The sequence below is a fragment of the Elgaria multicarinata genome, chromosome 10 (genome assembly GCF_023053635.1).
Source record: "Elgaria multicarinata webbii isolate HBS135686 ecotype San Diego chromosome 10, rElgMul1.1.pri, whole genome shotgun sequence".
In the NCBI taxonomy this organism is placed as follows: Eukaryota; Metazoa; Chordata; class Lepidosauria; order Squamata; family Anguidae; genus Elgaria; species Elgaria multicarinata.
In genome coordinates, this window is record NC_086180.1 from 23,370,467 (window position 1) to 23,388,773 (window position 18,307).

The 18,307-nt window shown below is 40.5% G+C and overlaps 1 protein-coding gene across 2 annotated transcripts in view; it reads right to left on the reverse strand.

The window, feature by feature from the left end:
• The window catches only part of UNC5C (unc-5 netrin receptor C), a 382,711-nt gene that overhangs the window by 136,476 nt on the left and 227,928 nt on the right, over positions 1 to 18,307 (reverse strand). For both annotated transcript variants that reach the window (XM_063136050.1, XM_063136049.1), the window contains exon 2: positions 9,984 to 10,205. In XM_063136050.1, coding sequence (XP_062992120.1) covers positions 9,984 to 10,205 — 222 coding nt within the window. The remainder of the gene's footprint in view (positions 1 to 9,983; positions 10,206 to 18,307) is intronic.

An 18,307-nucleotide genomic window follows, 5' to 3' on the forward strand; every position in this document is an offset into this window, starting at 1 on the left:
GCCTTGTTCCTCATTTATCACTGTGACAACTCTGTTACTTCTGTGCCTGTTATACCCACAGCTAGCCTTGTGGTGGCTGAGCAGGTCTGCAACTGGGCAAATCTTAGTTTAGGGTATACCTTTTGGATGCAGGTGTGCAGGTAGCTCTGAGAATTTAAAACTCTTCCTGCCCCTTAAAATTGTGATTTGTCTCCTTCCTGTAGACAAATCTTTACAGGCTGGGCAAATTTTGAGATTTCCAGAGGTAGCCCTGTTAGTCTATTACAGCAAAACCAACAAAGTGTCTTAGAGATGCTTTAAAATGAAATAAGGTCTATTGGTTGTTGTTTTCTAAAATTTTACTGATGAACAGCATCCTTTATTGGGTGGCCAATTCTAATCATTTCATCAGCCACTGAGTAATTGAATTAGAGTGAATTTATTTAATTGGTACTCCAAAATTACTGGTGTGAGATGCAGGCATCTGTATCAGGGGCAGGTTTAAGAATCAGTGCCCAGAACCCAGGGGGTGGGCTTGGTTCTCCTAGGATCCCACCTTATGCTACGCTGGTGGTGGGGACCTTCTGCCGCATGGCTCCTTCCCATGTTTCTGGAGTAACAAAAAAAGCTCCAGGCTTGGTAGGAGAGGCAGAAGCTGTAGCTCCTCTCTACACCAGCATTGTCCCAGTATTCAGCTAACATGAGGAACAATCACGTCTCACATGGCCTGGGGCTTCTCAGCATGGGAGGGAGTGACTCTCATACGGCCAGTGTCAGCTAGCAGACTTCAGTTGGTCTGCAGATTGTAGACAGAAGGAAAGGAACTTGAAGGCTGGACTAGACGGCATCTTTGTTAGAAACACACATTCTCAGTCTTTGTTAGAAACACACATTCTGAGTTGTCCTGTGCAGGGCAAGAAGAAAATAATAGGACATGCCTGATAGTCTCTTTCCCATTCCTCTTTTTCCTATGCTGCTGTCCTCATATTTCCTAAATCTGATCTGGCCATATTTTCCGTATCTCTCTGTAATGCACCGGGCATGTTGTATCCCTCTCAAACTGAGGCAACCAGCAGCTAGGACCTAGAGTATTACATTCTGCACCACTGGCACTGTGCTTCTACTACAACCTATTGGATGAAGTCCTGGAGTGCAAGGGTGCCACCTAGGCTGCAGTAAGACTCATCTGAGCCTGCAGACCCTCCTGGCTCATCTATGCCTTTAATGCCTTGTCTTCAGGGTTGGCTCAGCAGTCTGAGCAACTTATTATGACAAGTAGCCACAGCAGGCTCTTGATGCCTTGCCTCCCCTCCCCATCCTTTGGCTGAAAGTGTTTGGACTATGTCCTCCCTGCCTCTTTGCAGAGTCTGAGGTACTCTGGCCTTGATCATTCCAGAGCAGATGTTGCTCTTGCCTCTGATTCCTCGGCTTCTTGATTTCTCCAGTCTTGACCTGTTTACATTGCTCCAGCCTTGACCATGTCAGTTCGGACCAAACCTTAGTTCCCGACAACCATGAGCAGATGACTGCCAAGGCCTGAGACCTCAGCCAGTGCCCCCAGCCAGTGCCCCAAATATGCACAAAATTAAAGAAGGCAGTAGTTGATAAGAATAATAGCCACCAACGAGTGCCGAGGGCACACAACTACAATGATGTACAATATTCTAAATACTAAACAATATTAACAACGGGGATGATAGAAATCTCAATAATGTTTTTTTTGTTTTTTAATCTGACATAAAATTCTTTCCACAGAATAACAAAATCTCACAATATATTTTGAACTAACAAATTTTTTTCAATAGGCTTTTTAAACATAAATTTCTTTCAATAAATTTCTTTTAAAAGCCTAAAAGCCTATTGAAAGAAATGTATATTTAAAAAGCCTATTGAAAGAAACTTATGACAGTGCCCCAAATAATCTTCAGTCACCACTGATGCATCTCCTCTCTTTGCCTCCCCACTTGGCTTGAGAGGAGCTAGAGTGGTGCATATGGAGGTATGAGAATTTAGTCCTCATTTACAAATCATGTGAACATGTGCCATTTGCAAGCCTGAATGTGAGACTAAGTGCAAATCTCAGGAAATTTTGCAGTTACCTGAGATTACTCGCTTCTGAAAATGAGCATTCCCCACTCCAAAATCTGCACATTTTGGAAGCATGCTTTTAAAAATGCACATTCTTCCCAATCAAAAATTGATTTTTTTTCTTGATTGAGAAGAAAAAAAATGCTTGCGTTGGGAATGTAAACGAGGTGAACCGAGCTTCAAGAAGGAATTCAGAGGATGTCAAAGAGCTCAAAATTCACATCCCTAGTGGTGTACTGCACAATTCTGAGTTCACATTTGATGCTGGCAATACAGGCATCAGAAGCTGGTCATCAGCTCTGGAGTACTCATCTTCCAGCATTGCTGGCATCATGCACACAAGCTGAGAGTAGTGTATCAGCATTGCCTCTAGTATAGTGGGGATGCTGGAGCCTAACTTTGAGCTTATATGTGGCTGTGCAGTCAACAACTGTGGCGTACACAAAAAGCAATATTATACCAGGACTATTGGATAGTGTGTCCTAGTAATTATGATGCAGTGGGATTTTCCCGCACATCGTCATCATCCCTGATGTAAGACTGGGGAATGAGAACTACTCCCATGTTTCTGGTTTTAAAGCACCAAACAGGGAGCTCAGGAATTGTCTCTGCAGACATATCCTTAGCAAATAGTGAAAACGGCAAACATTCAAAATAGCTGACATATTGGATTTACTGTAACAAGCCCCTAATGTCTGTTCTGTTCTGAAGCTTTAAAAGCTTTGTGTGCAACTATTCCATTTAAGGTGTTTTTCAATGTAAAACTGGAAGCGTTCTCATCATTTAAATATGACTACAAGGTTATTACTGTCTGGTGCTTATTTTTCATCTACAGAAGGTGTGTGTGTGTGTGTGTTTAAAAGTTGATTTAGAAACTGTAAAGCTATGCTTTTAATGATGGCACTTATGAGCCTTCGATAGTACAGTAGCCAGGAGGAAAGATGAGAAGAAATCAGAGGACAAGCTTGAGAGACACTTAAGATGACAGCAATCTAAATGTCAAACATGATAAAGGAAAAAATTGCACGGACATATTTTATATTGAGCAGGAAAAGCCGCATTCCATATTTTATGGCTATGATGTTACTGGAGAATGATGGCACTGTTGTGAAATACAGCTATCCAGTGACAAGACAAATGGGAGATATTTTCTGAGCTATGTATACGGCAAGTGTTTTTGAACATCTTTGTCCAGCAGTTGGCATTATTGCTCATGCAGCAACTCTCCTATGAAGTCTCTCCTTTGCTAAGCTAGCAGATATGTTTAAGGTTTTTAACCAAGAAGTTTACATTTGTTATGGCTCTGACAGTGATGTGTTTAACCTCAGCTGACTTAAAACATAGAACATACACATTGATGCACTTATCTGATCATCTCATAACTGAAGAGTCTCTTATCACCCTTACACTCCACACAGCTCTATTCCTTGAAGACCACTTTGCTCATTCAGCATATGTGTTTAAGACCTGATAGTTTAGCTTGGCCATCTGGTTTGGTCTGGCCATCACTCCAACATGTTCGGAGTCTTTAACCATACAACATTTCAGAATGCAAAAAACTGATAAACAATGTGCTTGTTCAGGTAATGCTGGTATACTTTTTGGAAAATTGGTTTTCAGCATTTGAAGTAACCATGGAATCAGATGACCACAAGAGTGCTTGTACCATATCATTGTGCTGTTACTCCTGAGTACGGCTACAAGTCATGATAATTTTATAGCAGGGGTGGGCAACTTCTAGCACTTCAAATGTTTTGCCTATAACTCCCATCATGCCTCACCATTGGCTGTGCTGCCTAGGGCTGATTGGAGTTGTAGGCCAAAACATTTGGAGGGCCACAACTTGCCCACCCCTTTTTTATAGTCTTGACATCAAGTCGCTCAATCTGAGGTTGGGTCTAGAATATCAAATGGAAAGACAAAAGGTCTTTCAGTGATATAAGATTTTTGTTGTTCAAGCTTAGCTCTACTGTGCAGGGCACCTGGCTAGAATTTCATCTAATTCTAGCGGAATAATGGACTCAAGTTAAAGGAAGCCAGATTCCAGCTGGACATCAGGAAAAACTTCCTGACTGTTAGAGCAGTACGACAATGGAACCAGTTACCTAGGGAGGTTGTGGGCTCTCCCACACTAGAGGCATTCAAGAGGCAGCTGGACAAGCATCTGTCAGGGATGCTTTAGGGTGGATTCCTGCATTGAGCAGGGGGTTGGACTCGATGGCCTTGTAGGCCCCTTCCAACTCTGCTATTCTATGATTCTATGATAATGGGATTCTCATGGCTTTTATTACAAATTAAGAAGACACTAATAAAGATATCTGGCCTATTTCAATCAGCATAACAAGGCAGCGGAGTAACTTGCTTTAGATGGCACTATAAAGGCAGGAATTGATGTCTGAATGGTGCAGCAAGGTGGTGGTGGTGGCGGTTTTAAATAAAGTGCTGTCAGCAGGAAGGTGTGACATTTGGGCTCAGTTTCAGACAGCAAAATATCTTGGGCCAGCACTGCCACCACAGAATAATGCAGCCTGAAGTGGTACAAGAAAAACCAGTATGCAAATCTGAGATGATAAAGTCTCATTTAAGCCACTGGAACAGCAGAAGTAGTTGGCACAAAATATACGTGACTGAAATGGAAAAAAGGAAGAAAAAAATCTTTGAAGTGAATTATATCTAAAATGCCAATGGAAATTGAACAGGCAGGAAAGGGAAGTTGTCTGGTTTTGTTTTTTGATTAATTTGAAAAATGAAAAATAAAATCCATGCTTCCATCTTTGCTTATTAAGCCATCATCTAAGCTGCAAGAGCAGATGAACTGAGAGCGGCCAGCTCTAAATTCTATTGGAAAAGATGGAGAGAACAATGAGCGAGCTGAGCTTTGAACTTCATTCCATTCATGTCAGAGGGAAATGTGGGAGAGGCTAAAGCTGAGCTGAAGAGAAGCACCCACTCTGGCCACTTCAACAGGCTTGGAAACCACGGGCCTGCACCCACCCACCCCGCCTCTTAGAATGGGGGCACCATCCATTAGCCAGCAGAAGTGCAACTGCAGCGAGGTTGCTTTCCCCTCCCTGGCTCCAACTGCCAGTAGCCTTGGGAGGTGGGGGGCAGAGCTGACCGGAGGCATGCTCTGGCCTCTGCCACTAATCCGAAGATCAGGGATCACTGGGAGGCTACACCTTCAGCCTCCCAGGGAAAGATCAATGAGAGAGGGAAGACCTACCTGGCTCAATTCATTGGCCAGAGAAGGAGCTGCTGCTCCAATACTGGCGTTCATCTTCCCTCCCCATTCCTTTTACTTTTGCACTGTATATTGTTACTTTCATATTTGTATTGTGAACCTGTGAGTGTAGACTGTCTCATGTTTCAATATCTGTACAGTACTATGAAAACTTTAGGTGCTTTATAAATGTAACAGCAGTAACAGCAACAACAAGATTGAAAGATTAGCTAAAAACTTGCCTACCCCCTCCAGTTGCCCTTCTAGTAACAAGGCCTCTTTCCGCCCAGCTGAATAGGGGGTAAGGTTTGGCACAGCACTAGTATTGACTCAGAAATCATTGATCAACTTGGGCCACTACAAATTTCAGGGAGAAGTTGTGGTAAATGCACATGCCCGCTTCCCGCCCAGCCGGAATGGCTTGGGTGGGGGCAGCTTTTGCAGGTGGGAAGGAGGGTAAGAAAGATGCTGCATGTAAGACACTTGTGCGCAACATGAGGCATGGGTGGGGCAAAGCCTATAAAGGCTTGCCCTGCCAAAGCTCAGCCTCTTTCGCTTTCTGGGTCCCTCCCTCCAACTAGTCTGGAATTAGCCAGACACTCCCTTTGGGGGGGGGGGGGGGGCTGAATAGGAATTTTACCTGCTGCGAATCCGCAGTTGCGTACAGTTTTTTTGCCTACTCCATACTAGAATTACGATGAGCAAAGGGTGAGTAAATACGTGGTTTAGATTGTATTGACAGGGAGGTGCGGGAATTCACACGATATTACATAGGGACAATTGGTGATTGACAGATCCAGAGGGCCTGCTTCTCGGGGACTGCAGCTCTCGTGTCAGAATATGGTTTGCCTTTGGGGACCTTCCTGCCTCACCTATTCAGAGCTGTGTAGCACCGGACGGGGATGACACAGGGTGGTCTCCCCACACGAACAAAGTGTCACATAAGAGAGGGGCCAGGTTTACCCAAATCCTGGCTTTGGAGAGTGGCTCACCGATAATGGCAGGCTAGGTGCCTGAAGAAAGGATCTAATAGATTCCTGCGCTTTCACATGCAGATCCAGGGAGGGGTAAAGTTCCCTTATTGAAATAAAGAGGCCCTGGTGGCTGTGTCTTTATTCCATGCTTCCTTCTCCACTCGCAAGGTATTTTAACTCTGGAGGTCAATAGCCTGGAAGATTCATGCACTCTCTGATTCCAACTAACACTTCTTCTGTGAACTACCCAGAGAACTTTGGCTATTGGGTGGTATAGAAATGTAATAAATATTTTTTTAAAAAAATTCCCTTAATTTTACAAGATGATTCCCATGGAAAGCACCATCGTCTGCAATAATATACGCAGGAACACTTTAGCTATCTATTTTAAATACATTACTTTACAAAACTTACATTGATAATAACTCTCCATGCCTAATCAGCAAGTAGGTATAAGACTCTGTTAAAATAATTAAGCCTCCAAGGACATATCTTTCTAGCTACTCTCAATGGGAATTGGGAAAACTAGCCCCCCTCAGTTTCCGCATCTTCAGTTATAGCTGGAATAAAATATATGTTTGGCTGCTATAGTTATCAGTGTGAAAAATACATTCTCTCTCTCTCTCTCAGACACACACACACACACACACACACACACACACACACAGAGAAAGAGAGAGAGAGAGAGAGAGAGAGAGACTAGCTACTGCTCCAATTTCATCTGGCTTGGCCCTTCCAGCACTTCTGAGTTCATGAACATGTAATCCTTTATAGCCCTTAAAGGCTTTCTCTCCTTTTCTTATCTCTTTACCTTTTACAATCCCAGATAAGTTGCTGTGCCAAGTATGTTCAACATTATGCCTTTATTTCACATTCCTAGTCCTTCGCCCTTGTAATCTCTGACTAACACCTGCCTTTTAGGACGGAACGCATGAACAGACTTTGCTACTCCATGCGTGCATTTTACTACTTGCTTGTCCTGTTTTTGTCATTGCTTACTATCTGAGGGCTTAGAAGAAAATCTGGTTCTAAGATGGCATTTCAGAAACAACTTAAGATGAGCTTGGCTTCTTGTTATTTGAATGCTGGTGCAGCTATAGCAACAGGAAGTGAAATGTGAACTTAAATCTTCCTTTACTGGTTAACAACTAATCAAAGGCAAGATGGCTGTTTATTAGGAATTTAAGCATTATTGAGAAAAATAAATACAACAGCATCCACAAGTACCCTTAAATGCTGTGTAACCTTGATTTATTGCCTGGCTTCCTAATGTGGCACAGCCAAAAACACTATAATGTACAATGCTATGCTGCTGAGTTATATTACATGGCTGGAACTACTTGGTTTTTGATTGAGTACAGGGATTTTTACATTCATTAATAACTGGGATTCATTGATATTGTTATTTGAATGCTGTTGTGGTGAATTGTTTAAGGAAAATAAAATAAAAAGTATATTTAAGAGTGAGTGAGAGCAAGCACTTGAACATTTCAATAACCCACATAATGCACACAAGTGAACTAGGAGGGTACTGATATGTCCTCAGAACTAAAAAATAGTACTAAAAATCTCAGAATTAGCATGGTGCATTATTTCTTGCTTATATAGTACTTTTATCTAAAATGTCAAGCAACATAGACATTCTCTGAAATAAAAATAAAATAAAAATGTTTGTAAGCCACCTTTCAAGTAAAAGTCTCCAAGGTGGAAGCAATGTTAATACTAAAAACAGTGTAAAATAATACATCACATTAAAAGCACACCGTATTTTAAATATTAAAATTGCAAAATTAAAAATTATGCAAGAATAGAATCAAGAATATATTAAAATATCCTCTTCCCCTGGAAAAGGATCACTTTGACCTGGCTTCAAATAGCCAATAAAGAAGGAATATGTGTTTACTTCCATCTCTCTCTCTCTCTCTCTCTCTCTCTCTCTCTCTGAATGAATAGAGGAATTTTCTGTTACAGTTGTGCAAATGTCTTCTCATGTATCTTCTCTGATTAACAGAAGTGATACTTCTAACAGAAAAAAGTATTACATTTTTCAACGATCCAACTTTAAAGGTGGCTCCACTCCAATATATCACCACTTCTATGTTTTCAAATTGTGCATACCACCGCACTGTTAAAAGTGTATGCTTTTGGACTCTGTGCAAATAAATGAGCTCAAACAAATAAAATCTAATTCACATGAGACTTCCAAGGCATCTGGTGGAATTATTCTTTCTGAGTAATTAGACCAAGTGGCTCTGCAATTCCCATGTGAAAGACATTTCCTTGCTTGGTAGCTAGTTATATTTCATCACTGTCAGACAGCACTAAACCCACTTCTCTATCTTGTATGTGACTCAGTGTATTGATTCAAAAAAGAAGAAGAAAAAAAGAATAAGAATAACATCATTGACACAAATATGTTTATGGCCCATGGGATATTTTTCCTAAGCATCTTAGATCTTTTTCCTAATATTAAATGTGGCTGATGAAGTCAATGGGAGCCCAAAGCCCTGAGCTGTTGTTACAATGTACATGTATTTGTCATCATCAATGCACATGCAAAATAACGTCTGTCTGTGCATTCAATCACAAAATGTACACTTAGACCAAACCCGGTATAGTACCTTGTGTGTGTGTGAGAAGATTGCAGTTTGGATGGCTTTAAAACTTAGACAACTTCATGGAGAATAATGCTATCAGTGGCTGCTAATCATAACGGGTATTTGCTATGTCTAGTATCAAAGGTGGTACGCATCTGTACACATCAGTTGCTCAGGAGCAGGAGGGTGCTATTGCACTCCTTTTCCACTTGTGGGTTCCCCACCAGCGGCTGGTTGGCTACTGCTGGACTAGATGGACCCTTTGTCTGATCCAACATGGCTCTTCTTATGTTCTTAATCACTGTGACTGATCTCTTCCTTCTTGTGTGCCTGACTTCCACATGTATTGGCTGAACGTGTGACCAATGAAGGAAGGTCAGACACTGTGCAATCACAGTGCAAAAAGCAAATAAACATATGTGTAGGCTAATAAAAATTAGTGTTTTACATGAGGGGAATCTGTATCTGTTTTATGTGTGACGCCTGCATATCTTTGTATAATGTGGTCAGACAGACAACAGAGCCGTGGCTATAAAATGCTCAGCATTTTGTATCTGATGTTTGATGCAGCTTTAGTCCTTCTTCAGTGCCAATATTTCCTGTGCATCATGACATCAACCAAGTGTCATAGATTTCACCAGTTACCTGCTGGCTGTCTTCAATACCACTTTAAGATCAAGCACAGCTCAGCAGAGTCCAAGCTGCAGCCCTTTGAGCTAACTTGCCATTAAAACCAGGATGCTACAGAAGATTTTTACCTTGATTTGGTTCCACTGGTCATATTTAGCATGGCAATATCTGGAAGGGGCAACAACAAACAATTGACAATAATATTGCTCTCACCAAGAATCCAAATCATAGAACATTACTGTGTGTGTGTGTGTACATTGAGGTAGAATGCAATCAAATAATTGATTGTTGACCCAAAATTCTCTGAAAAACACACATGTTTATTTCATTATCCTCATCACATAAAAATGCCTGTGTGAATTATCCAAATAGAAGTTGTATCCTTACTTATTCTTCTAGCAGAAGGGGTAAGCAGAGAAGCCCTAATGCGAAGATCTTTTAAATAATCTGTCCAACACAACCACTCGTACATTCCTCAAAACAATAACAACTCACCAGATGTTTCATCAACTCTTTCATCTACCACATGGTCTTTTTGGTGAACCCATTCACTGTTGCATTTAAAGTAGATCTGGGTGGCAGGGCTAGCTTTGCAGTAAAGGTTCACGGGCTTGTTCTTTACAATGTAGGCTTCTTCAGGCTCAATGAGGAAGTGTGGAAGAGGCTCTGGAGGATCAGAAGGAAAGGTTTCTGGGAGTTCATGAAAAAAATCATCATCTGCAAGAAATAGAAGGGAATTGTTAGTAAACTGTTAAATACAAAATTAAATCTATTTAGAAATCTGGCGCTGGAGAGAACCACCTTGTGCATGCTTGTTGGGGAAGCAGAAAAGGTTCTTCTTTGGTATTAATTCATTGGCTATGATGAAATGTGCCCAGCTACATGGTGGAAGCCTAATAAAGAGAGGTCAGTTCTCCTGATTCCTCCACATCCTAGTCTTTTGCATGTAAGCTAGGACTGTACCCATGGAAGTGTTTGGGGAAAAGCTTCCTTTTGGAAGCCAAACTGATTTGCTGGGAGGAATGATAACAGCAGCACAATTCGTTTAGCTGGAACCAGAGTGAATGATTCCAACTTCAACTGGAACCAGAGGAAAGACAAAACACTATTATGATTCCTGAGTAATCTTTTCTAAATTTTGAGAAAGGTCCCCATTTTTATTCACTGACTAGTCTTCCTTCAGTATGGATAGGCAGAGGACCAACATAGAATGGACTTATAAATGCATATTGTATATTGTGATAAATATACAAATTGATGAACATCTTTCACAATTACCATCACCCATTATGGCTGCAATCCAGATTTATTTCTAAGTTCATGTTCCTTTGATTCCTCTGAGAATTCTATGTGTACAACTGTGTGCTAGATTGCCACCATGGAAAGTGAGCTGACAACACGGACTTATTTCCATTGAGCCATAAAACTACAAAAATAAGTTAACACGAATCCTCCGATTCTATTATCTAATAATGGACGTTGGCTTTTTTCTATCAGTATGTTAATTTCTTTCACTGAAAGAGAAGTATTCTATAAAACAACTAGCTAAACTGTTGAAAATGAACTAGTTTCCACACAGTCTCATAATTCTCCTCTGCTAGAATCTTGTTTTTTTTTAAAAAAAATAAAAAATAGAAGACAATCATTCTGCTTTCTAAAGGGGAAAATCATAGCAATTCACTGGAGAAAGCTCTTCCCATTGACTTTAAACTCTCTCGTCAATATGCAAGAGCATTCGAGATGCCTAAGACAAACAGTTCTCACAGTGGTAAAAGGATGAGGGAGCGGTAACTATTGACAGATCTATCAGTAAAAAGCTGACAGTCTTGAAGGCCTTATTCAATCTCCTCTTTTCTGCCTCTGAAGCAGTTATCGTTATACACAGTGACGGACGCCGGTGATGATCAATAAAGTGCCACGGAATATCAAACTAAAAATACTGCAGAAGGTTAGCTCTCCTCTTCATGTCAGTCTTCATGAAGATTAAATGTCAGACAACTACCTTTCTTTACTGTAGATATACCTATATTTTCCTGTGTCCAGAATTACAAAGGATATGAAAGACTTTTTCCTTCAGCCACAGCTTTTGTAGAAAGACAGCTAAAGAACAAACAATGATGGATGAAAAGGATTGGATAGATTGCAACCACGATATCTATCTTCATAGCTAGAGTTACACCGTGTGTCTTTATTGCATATGGGTGAATCAAGGAGGTTTGAGGTTTCATGGACCTCTAGAGCCTCTCAAACTAAATTATAAGAATGCAAATCTTTCCACAGTCATTTAGAAGTAAAGTATGTAACTGTTTATGCAAGTAAGTTTTTTTAAAAAGAATTCTGTTGTACATAAATGCAAGTTGCAACGCTGTTGAGCAAAGTGAAGTCAAGAATTGGAATAAGATGGACCGAGGCAGGAGCATCCCTGAGAAACTCTTTTTGTTTCCCTTCAAATTCTTCAGGGATTTCTCCTTAGTACAAAGCTATGGATTTACAAAATAATAAAAATAAAACTAGTTTTTCTTAAAATTAAAATGAGATTTAAAAATACTTTTAAAATTACAAATACTAAGGCCTAATCTACACCAAGCAGGATATTGCACTATGAAAGCAGTATGAAAGCGGTATATAAAAGGCAGGACCCAAGCAGGATATAGTGGTATGAAAGCAGTATATGGTATGTGTCAATGGGCCCCAACAATTGTCAGCGCACTTCAATATAAAACAGTAGTGTGGTTCCTGCCTTTTATATACCTCTTTCAAAGTGCAATATCCTGCTTGGTGTAGATTAAGTGTAAGTTTTTCTTAAATAATAACTTGGTTAATAATAATAAAAAATCTGAATATAAGCATGCTAGCTACACAGTTAATCTTATGAGTGCCATGCTGGATCATACCAAAGGTTTGCCAAGCATTCTGTTCATACAGGAGCCAACCATATACCTGTGGGAAGCCCACAAGTAGGAGGTGAGTGCAGTAGCATCCTCCCCAGCAACTGGCACCCACAGGCATCTTGCTTCTGATATGGGAGGTAATATATAGCCATGATGATTAGTAGATATTGATGCCCTATCATGATTTTATCTAATCCCCTTTTAAAGCCATCCAAGTTGATGACCACTTTTCTTAACTGAATTAACGTCAGGTACATTGAATTATTAAAGGACGCTATGTAAATGAAGTGCCAATTGGATGATTTTCATATATAAATATTTCTACTCTACCTGCTTTGCAGATTTTGGATTTCTTTAGAAAATACATAAAGAGCTATCGATGGCAAACTTTATTTTAAATCAACGATTTAAATTGGCCTTTGTTGTGCTGATTGAAATCAGTCTACCCTGTCTGTGACCATTTTGAGTTTGCTCCCCTAAATTCAGAAAGTTGGATTCTGACTTACTAAAATCCCATTAATTTGAATGGGCCTCTTATAAGTATGAATAGGCCTGGCTCCAATATATTTTAAGAATGCCAGTTGGAAGAAAATAGCCTGAGAAAAGTCCTCACATACACACTAAGGCTGTCACAGAAATCCACTGCAGAATCAAATGAATTCAGAATCCAAACCACAGATTCCACAGCAAACCAGCTTTTCCTGAGTCACATGGATTCCAAGGATATGTGGACCATTTTTGGTTTTACTTTCTGGAATTTTACACAAATTTACTTGTAGAAAAATATATAAGATTTTCCCCATAGGCTAAAGCATGAAAATGTACATTTGCGGGGGGGGGGGGGGGGGTAGGACTGCACATTTTGGAGAGAATTTGAGCATTTTGGGGAGATTATGGTATTTTTGCAAGTGCAAATTTGTGTAAATGTGAATTTGTGCAAATTCAGGAAATGGGAAAAACATAATTTTGCCAATGAAAATCTAATGAAAGGGACATGGTAATCTGCGAAACGCAGATGGAATGGATTTAACATATGTACATCCCTAATACGCACATGGACAAAAGCACAGTATAAAGTGTATGCATTAGACATGAGTTGTTCCTCCTGAATAGCCACAGGGTTCATCTTTTTCTTCTGGTCATTTAATTGCAAATCAGCAAAGAGACAGATGGAAACTAACAAAGCATACATATGTTTTATAATTAAACAAGCACTGCCTTGCTAATTCCTGGTGACTAGAAAAACAAACATTCATTTTCATTGACAGCTCCCAGAACACATACTGAAGATAATGTTTATCACCATGCTATCCAAGTAGTACACTAAAGTTTCTCTCTAGCACCCAAAGTTCTAGTTGTTTTAGATTCATACTAAATTTGACTCTTTTAAACAACTTCTGTTTTCCCCCCCAGACATATGCTCCACTATGATTTACTACAAATAGAATGGGAAATCCATTCTATCCTATGTAGTAGTGGTGCTCAGAAATTATTGGGGCTTCTTTAAAATAGCCCCCAAATAGTCAAAGACAACCAAAACCAAGAAGCATCAGAGATTTTAATGAACTGCTGACTCAGCAATTTAAACTCATATCTCCTTTGTTTAAATCTAATGCTCTATCTACTACAACTCACTCTAATAATGTTTGGGTCTATTTGGGTCTATTTGACAAGTCCTATTTAAATTTTCTGGGTGCTCTTTTCAGACATTCAAGGCACACACACATAAAAGGTGATTTCCCACAGGGATAATATTTCATGTAGGAAATCTACCTACATACTATGTAGATACTGTAACATGTTGTAAGTGCATGCATATAGAGCAAAATGAACCCCTGGGCATTTATCCTTTGGGTATAACGTATTATAGAGCAATCCAAAGTCACAGATCAGTTGGCTGGATGTGATTTGGTCGGCACACAAGTGTCCCTTTGTTAGTGGAGAAGAGTTCCAACGGCAAAGGAGGAAATCTGCTGCAAAGGCACCCATACACCTTCTGAATCCTCTGCAGACGTAGTCCTGGTCATTATTTCAGCAGAATGGTCCAAAATGAGATGGTACAGGGGAGAGTTGAGGGCAGCTTTGGATCTACTGGATCCTCTGAGAGGCCTTGGGATCACCCCACTTAACTATTCAAGTCTGGAGTGGGCATAGTTAATTTCTCCATCATCAAAAACCAGAAGCTAGAAACCTAGGCCAGACAATAATTTAAAAACTTGTGACACATTTTCAGTGACTTGGATGGAATGCAATAAGTGATAACTTCTTCACTAGTATGCCGCTGGGCAGGAGATTAGGTAAGAATCATCTGATTCTGTTTGGCACATTAAAACAAATACATCAGAACTTCCCCCATACTTCCTTGCCCACAAACCTGGAAGTGACATAAAAGGATTTTTGGTTTTCAAGAAGATTGTAAGTAATATGCCAATGAAAAGTAGGGCAGTGATTTTCCTTTCTTCCATGCATAACGAAGGCAACAAACTCAGACCAGAATTCCAATTCTGAGATCATTCTTTATTATCATAAGGCGGAACAAACACTTATGACCAGATGGTCATTTCCAACCACATAATCAACAGTGGCCAGTGCCCCTTCTCCCCAAAATATGGTGGATATTGCCTGCTTTAGATACTGCCTGTAACAATGCAAAGGAACTACTGGGTTCAGCCTGAATAGGTTGGGCTTCCTGGGAGGAACCAGGAAGTGGTTAGGAGCAACACTCATTACTCCTAGTTTAAGGAGAGAGGGGGCATAGCGACAAAGCTCAATAGAAAAGCCTTTTGCTTAAGTAAAACCTAACCATTTGTTTATAAAGCAGTGTGTCTGATTCTATAAGGTGCAAGCCACCAACTTTGAAACATTGCCTGTATTGTTTGGGAAAAGATATCAGCAAATTGGGAAATCCCACAGTTACTTGAATGTGGAATATTCCTTGAACATAAAATACTAAATAGCTTATTCAGTAGCTTATTCTTCCCCCGTGGGAAATGGAAGAAGTAAAGAAGAGTGAGATGGAAAGTGCATTTTTTTTGAGCCAGGGTTTGTTTTTGTTTATTTGCCGGGGGGTGGGGCGCATTAGAACAGCCCTTCCACTAGTGATCTTTGAGAGATTAAAATCCCACAATGATTTCTTACATTTTCTCCATTCACATAATCATAAAAGGACAAAACATCTCCCCCCCCCACCAATATTTTTCATATTGGGACATACTCATTCATTTGCAGGGTTTATATTTTTCATTATTCACCAAGATAATAGTTTTGTGGCAGAGAATGTCTAACAATGAAAAGATGATTGGATTTTGCTATACCTTACAGCCCCCCACCCCCAAACAATCAGATGACACATTCTCATCTCCATCAACATTCCAGGCCTCTAGCCTACACATCTGCTACAAGCCACTAAGAAGTAATAGCCACAGCCTTATCAGACTGATGGAATCAATGCTGGAAACTCAGTTTTGTGCTTTTCTGGGGTCCCAGATGCGATTAGATCTCCTGCAGCAAGAACAGCAAACATTATTTCCTTCTCTCCCAGGCAGACAAACTATATCTTTACAAGTCCCGTTCCTGTATATACCTTAGATAAACAGCTGTATGGGAGGAGCATCTGGGTGTCTCTTTGACACTTTGTGATAGTCCTGCTGCAACCTGCAAAGTGTGGACAACTAATTCAACCCAATCAGAACCAGAACACAGTTTCAAACCTTATTTAAGTGTAAATGAGATGATATATGCTCCTTCTGTGTAGGGTGACCATATGAAAAGGAGGACAGGGCTCCTGTATCTCTAACAGTTGCATAGAAAAGGGAATTTCAGCAGGTGTCATTTGTATATATGGAGAACTTGATAAAATTCCATCTTCATCACAACAGTTAAAGTGTCAGGAGCTATACTAGAGTGACCAGATTTAAAAGAGGGCAGGGCACCTGCAGCTTTAACTGTTGTGATGAAGAGGGAATTTCACCAGATTCCCCATATATACAAATGACACCTGCTGAAATTTCCTTTTCAATACAAGAGTTAAAGATACAGGAGCCCTGTCCTCCTTTTCATATGTTCACCCTACTTCTGTGTGCATGTGCAGAGTGCTTTCCCCTCAATATTAACTAGATCTAGACACTCACACAGAGCAAAGGTTTTGGAACCTGGCTTCTGCAATTATAGAAATTAAGCACTGTAAAACAGGGGCAGCCCTACCATTAGGCAGAGAGAGGCAATCACCATAGGCAGACTGTTCCTCCTGAGCTGTTGGCCATTCTCCTCTGTAGGAGGGGAGAGCTGTGTATGCAATCCTGCCTATCCTGGCTCCCCTAAACTGGTTTGCTACCTGGGTGTAGTTGAGGACACTATCCCATAATCAGTGTCGAAACAACTAACAGATGCCAGCAATCAAGTTGGCTTCTGTACATGGAATTGGAAGGATCTTCCTTCAGGTCAGGCAGCAAAAGTCTGGCCCTGCTGTGAAGATGGAAGTGCTGTTTCCCCATTGACCTTCTCATGAGGATCATAGCATGAGGGGAAGAGTGGGGCCATCTTGCTGGCCACATCCCTGAACCCCTGCCACCTTTGCCTTCCATGGAGAAGTCTGTTCTATGCATGTAAACTCCCCTAATCTCACAGGGTTCTAATGTGGGGAGCCTATACAGGCAGAGCAGACTTCCTGCTTCAGACCTTCAGTCCAACATGTGGACAGTAGAGGAGGTCAGAGTTGGCAGGGAACACAAAGATGAGGGTGGGGCCAATGAGTGCACCACTGCTCCCCCTCTCACATGCCTGTAATCACATAAAGGAAGAACAAGTGATTAGGGCTAAAGACTAATGCTAATGAAAGTGATATTATGCCTACTTAAGGGGACTGCCTACAACATCAAGGGCATTCTGCTAACCCACACTCAGTGATTTGAGTATAGGTTGTTTAAAACAGTGTGTTGTTCATTGAAACATGGATTACTGTGTTGTCTGAATGCAGCATGTTTTCCACAGGCTGGGTTATCGTGTTGTCTAAATGCAGCACATTTTGGATAGGGTGGCTTGTTAACAATTCAGTGTGGCTTATTTTCCTTGAAAAAGCCACCTTGAGAATCTGTGGTTTGTTGTTAGGTTGTTCAAGGCAGTTAACAAGCTCACTGCATGGTTAAGAAGGCCACCCTGCAGAAACTGTGCAGTGTTGAGACAACACACTAATTCACGATTCAACAAACAACCCACAGTTCAAATCAACCCACACTCAACCACTGAATTTGGTTTAGTGCAATTTGACAAGCAAGGTAGGAACGTGGGACAATAGAAGTCCTCCTGCAGGACTCTTTAAATAAACACTGTTTGCTTATGTTCACATGAATGCAGCATGGTGAGATGGGCTACTTAAGAAGTAGATTTTAGTATATTATTAAAGAACACTTAATCATCATTTTATTTATTGTTATATTTTTTACCACTATTGGACAGGCCATTTGGATGTTTTGCCTTGGGCATCAAAATATCTTGGACGATCTGTTGAATGGAGCCTCACCCAGTATTCAAAGATAAAAATGTTAAGAATACAATTTCTACCTAACCAATACCTTGGTCTAAGCCAGTATTTCAAAATTCCTGGGGTTATTCTCAGACTAGTCCAAAAGGATGGCTAGTCCATACTTTTGTAAGTTGCCTTAAGTTCCATTTTTTGGTAGAAAGGCAGGATATAAATCAAATAAATAAATAAATTGGTCTCTAGACAAAATAAAACAAAATAACCAAACCTGGCTTTAACCAAAACAACAGTGTCCTTCATTTTCCAAAGGCAATGTCAGAGTCCAATGTTTCCCCTCTAGATCAAATACAAATAGCAGAAGCATTCAGGAGGATTTCCCAAAATGATCATAAGACCTGACTCTGCACTGTCACTTCATGATATTACTTCCTTTCTGGAGAATGTCACGT